General features: G+C 37.3%; 1 protein-coding gene across 1 annotated transcript; it reads left to right on the top strand.

Moving 5' to 3' along the window:
* Positions 1–3,282: 3,282 nt before the first annotated feature.
* ccna1 (cyclin A1) lies at positions 3,283–12,266 on the top strand. Its single transcript, XM_087846848.1, has 9 exons — positions 3,283–3,528; positions 8,135–8,281; positions 9,850–10,069; positions 10,159–10,253; positions 10,399–10,625; positions 10,757–10,961; positions 11,071–11,184; positions 11,294–11,427; positions 11,563–12,266. Exons 1-9 carry the CDS (start codon positions 3,526–3,528, stop codon positions 11,612–11,614), a joined length of 1,197 nt encoding a protein of 398 aa, XP_087702974.1. The 5' UTR covers positions 3,283–3,525; the 3' UTR covers positions 11,615–12,266.
* The last annotated feature ends 384 nt before the right edge of the window (positions 12,267–12,650 follow it).

Raw genomic sequence — 12,650 nt, 5'->3', positions numbered from 1 at the left:
CTGGTGCCTGTGCAGATATTGATTTTATTTTAACAGAAGAAAATAACCACAGCAGGAAACCTTATCCCCAATGCCTACTGTATAAAATAGGCGAGGATATATTATCAGGTCTTTGGTTGAACAAAGTTCCAAAAGCATTTTTCCTGTTAGAAAGAAAATTACTGCTCTCCCTCGACGTAACATCCTCCTGTTTGTGTTTGTTTCTCCCACACACTGATTCAACAGATGATGGATGACTCAAATTTTAACGTATCAATTTACATTACATTACTTTGGTGGAAAAGAATACACAGCTGAGTTTAAAAATGACATATAACAGTGGAAGAAAGATGCTCTTTCCTCTGCTGTGCCATGAAAACACAGTTTAAATGCAAATCATCAAACATGAATTTTAAATACATGAATATATTGTTATATGTGTGAGGAAAACATGCCTAAAAAGGGTCGTTTTGAAACACTGTGGACTCTGTTTAAAGGTGGAAGGTTTGGTAATGTGCCTGTAAAAAGGCACAGTCGGCTACAAGTGAAGGAGCCTTCCATCAAATACTATTGTCAGAAAATATTAAGAGCAATGATTGACTCGAGGCTAAAGAAGCATCCTTGTGACCGAAAGGCTACAAGTGGGAATTTCTAAACTCAGCAGCAGCATGACTGCTTCCTAAATACCTCTATACCTGTAGTTCCTGCTGTGACTAAATAACACTAATAAAAACAACAACTCAAGATTATTCCACAAGGTCTGTTGCCAAAGAAAGACATAGACTTTGAGCCACTTTGGAATTTTAATTAGCTGAACATTTCCTCGATTTGCATCACCTCCTTTCCCGAGTGGGCAAAAGTTCAGGGCTTTTTTGCTAAATTAAATTTAACAGGGTCACAGTGTCATATGCTTAGAATTTTATTCGAATCTTATTATTATTATTTTCTTGCATCCTGACTGAAGAGAAAGCCTGCCACCTGATGGACTACACAAAATGTGCACTCATTTTTCTCAGGCAAAACACACACAGGCTTCAATAAAGATCATTCATTCTCTGTGAATCCACTGACTACACATTTTTGTGTGTATACTTATGTACATGGAAACCACCTGTTCAGGGGCACATTACATAAAGGTATTTTTAGCTTCTAGCAATTTATAGCTTCTTGGAATACATTTTAATGTTTGGATATGAATGTAAACCCCTAAAAATGATGTTTCCGCTTTGTTTTCTGCTTGTTTGTTCATGTTTTTTTTTGGTGTAGTTATCTAATAATGGATCAGTTGTGACTCTGACAATGTGTCATCTTAAAAATGTAAAAGATATCATTTGCATTGCTGCTTGTCTTTGATCAGTGGCTGTTGATCAATGGTCATGACAATTTGCATATTAATGATCAAAGAACTGACCTCACAGCCCATTGTTCACCAGGGGTGCTAGTTTCAGTCATTGTGAAGAGGTACTCTTTATAGGTTTGGGGAAGCCTTCAGGAAACCTGAGTAAGGAAACATTTCTCTCACTGAAAACGCTACGTCAAGATGAACAAAATCAACTTTCTATGACTTCCTTACTTGCATGATTGAGCCTGCATCAAGACGTGGTGCTGCAGGTTCTACAAAAGTCTTTTAACATGATAACTTGTCTTCTACTTATGGATCTTTATTGACTACAGCTTAAAAGATGGCTCAGTGCCAGAAAATCAACCCATTTAATTCTGTCAATTCTGCCATGAAAGTTCAAATTTCACATTTCAAATTTTATTTGTCACATGCACAATCATACACAGTACGACATGCAGTGAAATGCTTGTTGCTCTGCAATGCCCGACCATAAAACTACAGGAAAAACTTACAGGAAAACGGATATAAGAGTTGCATAATAGATTAAAAAACAAAACAAAACATTGAAGTAAGAATAATATGTAAAGAATAAATTAAGAATTTAACCTAAGAAGTAAAGTTTGAACTAAGAATGAAAGTTACATTTTAATATAAAATGTGCAATAAACAAATCGAAGAAATTATATATAAAAGTGTGCAAATAAACAGTGTGCAAAGTTTACAGTGGAGTAAACAGGTTACTGAGGTATAGTAATGAGGTACATTATGTTATTATTATTAGAGTGCATGTGCATTGATGTGATGTATGAGAGAGTCCAGTCCTACAGTCCTACACCTGGTTCAGAGACCGAGTAGCCTGAGGGAAGAAGCTCCTCCTTGTTCTCTCGGTTTTGGCCTTAAGGGAGTGGAAATCCTTCCAGAACCTCAACAGTGAGAATAGTCCATTGTTGGGGGGAAAACTGGTCAAATACACTCAGAGGCTTTTTGATGGCTTCTAAAAGCATCTGATTGAGAAATTGAAATAATTTCCCACAGGGATCAATAAAGTATTCTGATTCTGATTCTGAAAGAAATCATCAAAATCCCACAAATTGCTATGACATCCATGTCCATGATGACTGAAAGTAAACTTCTGACCACACATGGTTGTGTGATCAGGCCTGTACAGCTTCAGGTGGTTCACCAAATGCTGCTTGATGGAGTCAGCAGATTTAAACAGTGACCCAGATAAATGTCGTCTTTACTTCCTGCTGTCACATTGTTCCTCCATCCATTACCAGGCTTCCCATGTTTTAGCACATGAGTGAGAGAAGACACAACGTTAATATTATTTATAATAATATAATATAATATAATATAATATAATATAATATAATATTTATAGTTGTGAAAATAAAAGTAAGTAAATAGATTTTGTACTCAAAACTTTACACATGTTAGGGTTAATAAGTGTACATATTTTTGTAACACCCATAACTTTATAGTTGACGAATATGGTAAGAAAGTGAATTTAAAAATAATATTTAACATTATTCATAAAGCAGAAGAGGGGAAAAGGCCAAGTGAGATTCTCTCTCAAGCAGTTTTTTCAGCATGTTATAAAATGATAAAGTCCTCTACGGTTCACAGAAATAATCTTTCCTTTTTCTTCTTTTCCCTTTTTTGGCAAAGACTATTTATATGTGGAGTATGGCGAAGAGTATTAATAACTTATACATGCCACTTTAATGAGCGGCAGCCTTCCTGTTCAATAATTCTCCTACAGCTCCTGCAGTACCTGTAGATTTAATAAAACACACCGAACACAACTCATTTTTCTCGCCTCAGGGCAACAGTTAAGATTGAGCTATATGTACAGTCGAAGTTGTGAAGAGTTCAAATAAAAGTAATCAATCACGGGAAAATAATGAGAGGATAAATCCAGTAACCCATGTGACGTTGACCGTCGGCGGTTGCGTTCTGCCACGTGATTGGACAGAGACTCAGGAGGAAATAGCTGATTTTCGAGGCAAACTTCGCCGAAAGAAAGTAAAAAAAAAAACCCTGCTACACCCAGAAACCTGCTTCAAGTCACGCGAAGAGATCCAGAGGGCGCTGTTTGTACAGATTAGTAACAACCAAGTCAGTGGCAGCTGTCGATTCTCCGACTGGCTCGGTGGTGGTGACGCTGAAACGCTAAACTGCTAACTACACTGATCCTGATCATGGTGAGTTTACAGTTAGGAACAAATACACTAAAAAGTACATGTAACCATGAGCGGGCAGTGGTCTGTGATACATCGGGGTGATGCACTGTGTTTTCACAGTGCAACATCCTGTTTTCCTTGATTTTTTTTCTGACTGATTCCTTCTGCTAATTTTTAGTAACCATGGCAATGTGAGACCATAATTGCACTGGGAATATTCATAGTACCGTGCAGGTCCTGAGTCACCCCTGATTCCTGGATATTTTTCCTCCAATGATCCAGACTTTCATGTATTTTTTAAGTGGTCTTGAGCAGTAGCTCTCCAGGCTTTCTAAAGAGCTTTCACAGTGGTTTTTTTTTTTCACCCATTTTCTGTCCGGTCCGAGTAATGTTTTTGTTTTCTTCGGGTTTCTTTTATTTATTTGTTTGTTTGATAAAGCACTTAACACTGACACGAATGATTAAAGCTTAAAAATAATATATCAATGTTGCATCTACAACAACTTAGCAAATAAACAATTTTTAATATCATACTTAAAAAGGCTGACACAAAAACATCGTAATTTGTTCTGCTTTTTGCCTAAGAATAAAGGTGTTTATAGCAAACATTGATTTTTAGTCGAAAATTTTGAAATGTATCCTGCATTTCCATGTATGTTTGCACATTTCAATAAATCTGTCCTCCAAAAAACCTTCTTTTTTTCATTTTTCTAAAATATAAAGAAAGGAAGGATGGCTCAAGACTTTTCACACCACTGTAAATGATTCTTTATTTCATTTTTAGAAAATATGAAAACAATGCATACTAATCTTTCCTTACTGAAAGATAGATTAAAAACATGCCTTTTTAAAAAATAGAATTACTGAAAAGACACTGTGTTCGCACTCTTAGTGAATGGGAACTTTTATACTTTTTAACATCCTAATAGTGGATTATGCTTCTGAAGTCACAGAAAGTTGATTCTGTTCATCTGGACATTGCATTTTCAGTGGGAGAAACTTTTCACCACTCATCCGAGTGACTTCTTCAGTCTTAGACTCCAGGTTTTCCCACCCTTCTGAACAGTGCATGCACTGACTAACAATGGGCTGTGAGTTCAGTTTTATGACTGTATACAGTTGTCATGACCACTAATCAATGACCATGAGTTAATGTAATTAGCAAACTGTGTCCTGATATGTTAATATGGCTCCGTGGTATTTCAGGACAGGATAATGGACCCCTTCTTTCACTTCCTCCTTATGCAAAGTAGACATACTGGGTGAAACTGGGGAACTTATGGTACGCCCGTGTTTATGCCATATTTGTCTACATAGTGTGTTGATGTTTGTGACACACAACGTCTGATTATTAGATCAAAAGTAGATCAAACTTCCTTTACTTCCTGATCTCGTACTTTAAATTCAGATACATTTTGAAGAGTTTACTTATCTCAAAGTCTTTATTGGATCTGCTTTTCCTTTGATTTGAGTACATTAATGGTAAAAACAAAACTGTCTCACCTGTTCGTTTAGCAGGTGATGATTTTTGAAGCTTGGAGACCCTTAACAGAGGATTTCATTTATAGATTTAGACTCGTAATTTTTCTGCAATCTGCGACTGAATCTCGGTTCCTGTAATCTGCCATCTTACTCACGCACTAGCTTTAGGCAGTCCTTGCCAAAGTGAGTAAAAATGTCATCAAGATGTCATTTGTAAGAGTTACAAACCCATTCTCTCTCACCGTAGTATTGAAAAAGGACATGCTCAGGAATACACGGTGTAACACTTTTGCAAACAGTTTTTTTTGTTGCTATGACCTCAGTTGGTGTAGATTTAAGATGACCTATGACTTTTCTCTCTTTTACCATTTTTTTTGTGTATTTTTACTTGCAGAGCTGAAAGATTCACTTTTCAACTTTTAGTTGTTTAACTCATTTAATACCAGCAGTTTTTAGTAATAGTAAACTGATCAATCCATGCATTTTTTTCCCACGTAGCTTCACCGGTCCCTGCCTCTCGTATTTGATAGCTACAGTTGTGGTTAGAAGTTTACATTTACTTATCAATGACATGAATGCCCTGCTAATTTTGGGTTTTGCCATCTTCAACCCAACAGTTTCAGTAAAAGCAATTTTAATTCTAGTATAAGCAGCACAACACTGAGCATCATCCCTGCCATACATTCTCCATCTCCTGTTTTTAGAAAAACAGGAAGTGGAGAGTGATTGGAGTCAAAATGAGCTGAAAATCTGTGACAAACTAGAATTAGTAGAGCTTTAAAAAGGGAACAGTACAAATTTTATATAGAAATTCTGATCCATGATGCCAGCAGGGACACAAACAGTAACTATAGTCTACATTGGAGAAACTAAAAGGACATTCAGCTGTGGTCAGAAGTTTGAATTGACTTTTCTCTAATCCACACAGGGTCACAATTATACATAGGGTCTCAAATACATACATTCACTTAAAACTTTTTATAAGTGGTCAAAAAGTTGTACAAAGTCTTGACAAGGCCAAGGAGCGTTAACTCCTGATTAGTGATTATGGTTGACTACAACCGTTATTTTTATTTGCCAGGATAAAAAAGATTTGTTTGACAGCACTCATTGGATTGACCAATGCTCAGAACAATAGGGACGTCTAAGAAACTCAGTGACGATCTAAGAAGGAGAATTGTAGAGTTACAGAAGTTGGGAACATCGCTAAACAATTTCTAGACACCTGCAAATTCTAAGATCATCAATTCAAACTAGACTACCGTATATAAGTACAAGTTGTTCAGATGTGCCTGAAGTCTGGAAGAAGACACAAACTTCCACCTTCATGCTCATTTGAAATTTGCAAGTGCATAGATGGATGACCCAAATTCCTGTTGGAGAAAAGTTTTATGGCCAGAGGGGTTTAGGAATACCCTTACATTGGGAGGGGGATCTGATCAATTTGTTAAGCAATATAGGAATAAAAGCTTTAATCGTTACACTCCAAAGGCACGTCATCTCATCAGAAAAAGACTTGGCTATGTTGATCATGACTCAAAGAGGGAAGGACACTCTTGGCAGGGTTTACATTCTGGGCCAGAGAAGACAGACGGTTTGAGAAAGCAGTAAAGGAAACCAAAGCCCCCCTCTGTGAACGACCATCGTTCAAAACGGGTGTTGACTAACGACTTGAGCTTATCCACATAATCATAGACAAAGATTAAGCTATTTGGCCTCAATGACAAGTAAATGTAGTAAGGAATAATGATATGTAATTCACCAACTTCACATCAAAACATCAAGTTGGGAACGTCGCTAAACAATTTCTAGACACCTGCAGATTCTAAGATCATCAATTCAAACTAGACTATTTAAGTACAAGTTATTCAGATGTGCCTGAAGTCTGGAAGAAGACACAAACTTTCACCTTCATGCTCATTTGCAAGTGCATACATGGATGACCCAAATTCCTGTTGGAGAAATGTTTTATGGCCAGAGGGGTTTTGGAATAAACCTTACATTGGGAGGGGGGGTCTGATAAATTTGTTAAGCAATATAGGAATAAAAGCTTTAATCGTTACACTCCAAAGGCACGTCATCTCATCAGAAAAAGACTTGGCTATGTTGATCATGACTCAAAGAGGGAAGGACACTCTTGGCAGGGTTTACATTCTGGGCCAGAGAAGACAGACGGTTTGAGAAAGCAGTAAAGGAAACCAAAGCCCCCATCTGTGAACGACCATCGTTCAAAACGGGTGTTGGCTAACGACTCGAGCTTATCCACATAATCATAGACAAAGATTAAGCTAGTTGGCCTCAATGACAAGTAAATGTAGTAAGGAATAATGATATGTAATTCACCAACTTCACATCAAAACAACAGTTAGATGGCTGAAGCTTGGACACAGTCGGGTGTTCCAACTGTGATCCCAAACACAAAACTGGTTTTGTAATGGATAAAGCAGGCTAAAATTAAGCTTCTGGAATGGCCTTCCCAAAGCCCTGACCTCAACACGACTGATAATGTGTGGCACATGTCCACCCTAGTTTAAATATGAACCCTACCAATTCTGTCAAGAAGAGATCTACCCAGAAACTCATTGATGGCTACTAAAAGCATGTGGTTGAGCCACAACATTTAACCAAAGAGACACTTATACCATAGGTTAGTGGGGTGTGTGTGTATATTTTAAAGCCTGCGTGTGTACTTTTGAGCCTGTGAGAATTATAGAAAGCTATTAAAGATGCTGTACAAATATTCCACCCTGTTAAAAGAGCAGTTGAAAGTAATAATTAAAAGCCCAAAGTGACCATGACTTTGATGCACATGATGAATGCGTATAAACTGTAGTTGATCTCCCTTATATGATATTTTTTTATGTGATAGTTTTATTAAAAAAACAGACAACTTCATCCGCTTTAGCGCTGCGAAACCTGTAATGTGTTTTCCAACATTTCTCTATCTTAAAATCAGTCACTTGCAATCCTGTTTGGCTGCTATACTGCTTTAAAGCATTTTTACTCTGAAAGTAAAGTCTTCATACTTGCTTGCTGTGTTTGCCAATGTATACAGGAAACTGACAGAGACCTGATAATCATTATAATCTTTCTGGATAAAAAAGCATATTTTTTACTTGTTCTTTTCCAATGTCTTTGTTTAAAGATGAACTTTAGCAAAAGTCAACGCAGTCGAGCCAGCAAAGAAAATATGGCACCCTCAGCCAGAGTAGATACACTGCAGAGGTCCAAACAGCGGACGGTGCTTGGTGTGTTGTCAGAAAATGAACTGCGAGGTCGATCCCTCGGCCAGGTAGGTGACAGAGAAAAAACACTCCCCACCGCTGTTAACGTGACAATCATGTTAGCTTGTCTATTTTGGTTCTCAGTCATCTAGGACAAAGTAAACGTTTCAGCTTTCATTTAAGAGGCTTCTTCATTTGATATTCAACCTCTAATGGAGATTGTGTCATTGGATTTCATCCCGAAGGTCGCTGAGCTACTATTGTCACATGAGCCCGGTACAGAATTACTGTAGCAATTACTGTATTTACTCAAATATGGGTACATGTTTGTACCCATATTTGAGCCAACATACTGGTCTTGTCTGAGAAGCCAGAAATTAATCAAGCATAAGATTTAACATCAAAAATGGATTTTTCTGTTCAGGAATGCAAGTAAATAATTTTAGTTTGGCTTCGTAATCACATCATTTTCCTGCTTTTTTGTAAAACAGTAAAATTGAAAATGAACTGTTCATCAAAATAACAGTAATAATTATATTTTATACTTAAAATTGTCATTCTGATTAAAGAGCTTATGTGTACTGGTAGATTAATATTACAGAAACCAAGTTTAAATCTAAAGTGAAAATTAAAACTAGATACAAAAAACTAAAAAGCAGACCTTTGAAAAAAAGTTAAATTGCAATTATTTTGTGAACCTGGAAAACTAAGTAAAATAAATGATAATAAATAGTGTTTTTTTTTTTTAATCAGAAAGCCTCATGAGGCTTTGATAGCTGTGTTTATTGAGACTGTGGATGACTGTGTCAACTGCTTTCAAAAAGTTATGGGTCGTTATTGTAATGTATTTACTGATGTCCTTAAATCTTATCTCTGGCATGTGCCCACCATAAAAAAGAGAATTACTAACAACTAAAACTAAGAAAATAGGAACTAAGCTGAAACGAGCAAACTCACTTTGGAAACTAATTCAAACTAAACTGACTTGAAGCAAAATGTTAAAATGAAATAAAAATTAAGACTAGAAATTAATTAGAAAAGTGTTTTTGGTTATTATCAATACTGCTGATTTAGGGTGAATAAAAGCTTAGATCAGTGCCAGGTCATCAACACAAGACTCCATTAGATTGATCAAAGGAGAAAGGAAACTCTCGCTAATGTTCACAATGTCTGGACTGAGAAAACAGACGGTTTGAGAAAGGTGTAAAGGAGGCCTTTGTCCACTGTGAACGACCATCGTTGAAAACGGGTGGTGATTGACGACTCCCTATACAGACTTTTGAAGCTTTCTCAGGAGTTTCAGCTCCCAATCAAGTTGCCTCAGGTAATTTTAACAAATCAAACGATGATGAATGGGACAATGGTAGACAGAGGCTTCACCCTTTGTACCCAGTCTCAGTAATGGTCAACGCCCCTTTTTCATACCTTCACTTATGTGTCGACCCAATAGTAGGTCAGCGACTCTCAGGACCAAGTCTCACTGGGGGTTTAAATATCTGGAAGCTCTCCCCTCTGTTATTTCAAAACTGAACAAGACTCTTGGAGGAGAGAGGAAACATCTCGACAAACCCAGGAAATCCAGCTCTCTTCTTTTTAAGGAACCAAGGCCATCATGTTCGGTTATTATCATTTTCAGGGTGGCCAGTGTTCCAAACACAGCTCAACCTCAGAAAGCTCTCAACTCAACTGTCTGGGCTGCGCTTCCAGCTCCAGCTTAGATGTATACGTTGAAGAGGCTCGCGAAGTTGTCCTTGCGGCTTCTGGCGAAGAAGTTGTCGGATACCATTCTTACCAAGATGAGGAAACCAATGCCCTGCACAATGAAGATATGGCAATCATGCTGGAGCTGAGTTCAAGTGAGTATGACAGATTAAAAAAGAATCTACCAAGCAAACATGTTGTTTTTTCCTCTTTCCTTAATGCTCATTACTTTTTACTTTTATAGGTCCATGCCAGGATGCTTCTACGCCTTCTGAATCTGAGGAGGTGTTTTGTCTGGAGTATGCAGGAGATATTCACCAGCACTTGAGGAATAATGAGGTTTGAATTTTTTGTTTGTATGTTTGGTTATTTTTATTTATTTCTTTGCCCAGTGACCTCCATAATTTCTTTCAACCTTATTGTAATGTAACTGTGACGTGTTGTTCTTCAGTTCACTATATAATGTTTTGGCTTCTGATTGCAGATTAAATTCAGGCCAAGGCCAAAGTATTTAGAGAGACACCCAGAGATCACGGATGACATGCGCGTCGTTCTGGTGGACTGGATGGCTGAGGTGGCGAAGGAATTCGAACTTGAAACTGAAACTCTTCATCTTGCTATCAATTACTTGGACCGATTTCTCTCCCTCATTGGAAATGTGAAACGAGGCAAGCTGCAGCTGGTTGCCACGGCTGCCTTAGTGATTGCTGCGTAAGTCACTGTTTGTTTCTAATGATCAATGCTTTTTTTCCCCTTTTCTTTTTTGCTAGTAGTCTGTGGTAATAGTCAACCTTACATATAACATGCCATCTGATCTGCTACTCTTTTTTTTTTTTTTTTAGAAAATATGAGGAGAAGTCACCTCCTAAACTCGACCAATTTGTGTTCATCACAGACAACACCTACACTAAGAAAGAGCTGGTCCGGATGGAGCAAGCATTTCTTAGTGTGCTGGGCTTCAACTTGGCGGCACCCACCATAAACTCGTTCCTTCACCTTTTCATGGCCATCGAGTCTGTCTGTCCCAACACCAAAAACCTGGCCCTGGTGAGTAAATTGAACCACTTAACAACAGTCAGGCCAAATGCCTTTAAGGAATATGGATATGATTTTCTATTTTTATTTATTGTATTTTTTTTTTATTTCTGCTTTCTAGTATGTGGCGGAGTTAAGCCTGCTGGAAATGGATCCATTTCTACAGTACAGCCCCTCTATGGTTGCTGCTGCAGCCTACTGCCTAGCTTCCTACACCATAAATACGTCTTTATGGGTAAGTTTGATATTTTATTTGGTTAATCTAATTTTATTGAAATTCCTTAAGAAATTAGGAAACAAAATGTGACTTTTAACCTGTGTTTTTCTACTTCTACTTTCTCTAGCCCGACTCTTTAGTGGCTTTTAGCGGATACACGATGGCTGAAATTTCCCCCTGCCTGACTCACCTGTACAAGCTATACGCCAGCGCAAAGAGTCGCCCACTACAAGGCATCAGAGAAAAGTACAAAAATTCAAAGTAAGGAATGGTTTATGTATTTTAAAATTCAAACCACTTTAAAAACAACTATGATAAGATGAAAGCCTGTCATGTACAGTTTTGCATGTCTTGTTTTCTGTCTTTCCTTATGATGTTTTCTGTCTCCGTTTACAGGTACTGTTGCGTTTCATGGCTCACTCCCCCTGCTTTTTTGTTTTTCCCGTGACTCACTGCTACACCCATCTGACACAATGAAATGAAGAACAAAACAAACAAACAAGCAAGCAAAGTGGCATTTGCTGCCAAGATTATTCATACAAGCCGATCTGGACATTTTTTTTTTAAATTTATGCAGATGAAAATAACCTGATGACCCAGATATCTGCAATACATGTAATAAGCCATGTCTGATATTTTTGGAGTTGTTTTGCATGAAAATGTCTGTTTTCTGGTAAGATGCCGTAGTTAGGTAACCTCAGAAGGTTTCCTGCATCACACACTATTGTCTTTTCATGCAGAATATTTGCTTTTTACATTTGTATATGTTTGCAGTGTGTGCTTTTTAAACTTTTATTAACTTTTTTTTCTATAGCACTTGTACATGTGCAATACATACTTGCAAACACAAACCGCAAGATTTATGTTAACACAGAAAACGATTTGCATTAAAACAAACCGCCTTTTAAGCCTGAACTAAGGCACCATTCTGCGCAGTTAATGTAAAAGTGAAGTAAAATCCACTTTTTATATGTACATGGTGGCAGTGGGAAAAGTTTTGGAAGGTAGTATTTAGTGGTAGTTTACTAGAATTATGTGTCATGACTGATTGAAAAATGTTTTTAGACGGTATGAACTTTTCAATAAAAGTTCATAGTTTCACAAGAGTTTTTGTCACTGTGTTTTATTTCTTCTTCTGAATGAAATTCCTAATGCATTTAAATTGCAATGTTTAAATACTGTGCATTAAATTGTAAATTAAATTTCACATCGGGATTTTCGGCGTTTTTAATTTGTCATGTAAAAATTACATCTTAATTTTTAACGGTATAATTAAAAGATATATAAAAGTCCGTGATTTGGGTGTCTAAACGGCTTTATCGTCATCATCATTCAGACAGGACTGACATATGTTTCGTAGATTTTAGACTGGCAAGGCAAAGTTAAAAGCAAAGTTAAAAGACGGGCAATCGGTTTGGAGTTTACTTTGAAAGGACTGGCCGGAAGGCGTTTTTTTTTCTCGCGCCTATCCCGCTTACTTGCGC

Source organism: Neolamprologus brichardi, chromosome 10 (genome assembly GCF_056152115.1).
Source record: "Neolamprologus brichardi isolate AB-2024 chromosome 10, ASM5615211v1, whole genome shotgun sequence".
Classification (NCBI taxonomy): Eukaryota; Metazoa; Chordata; class Actinopteri; order Cichliformes; family Cichlidae; genus Neolamprologus; species Neolamprologus brichardi.
The sequence above is the reverse complement of the archived record's forward strand: the minus strand, read 5'-3'. Positions and strand labels throughout refer to the sequence as shown.

What these genes read in the sequence shown, in the direction of transcription:
- ccna1 (XM_087846848.1), top strand. An exon ending in GCTGCCTTAGTGATTGCTGC is followed by an intron (nt 10,626 to 10,756) that starts GTAAGTCACTGT and finishes TTTTTTTTTTAG; the next exon opens with AAAATATGAGGAGAAGTCAC. An exon ending in ACACCAAAAACCTGGCCCTG is followed by an intron (nt 10,962 to 11,070) that starts GTGAGTAAATTG and finishes TCTGCTTTCTAG; the next exon opens with TATGTGGCGGAGTTAAGCCT.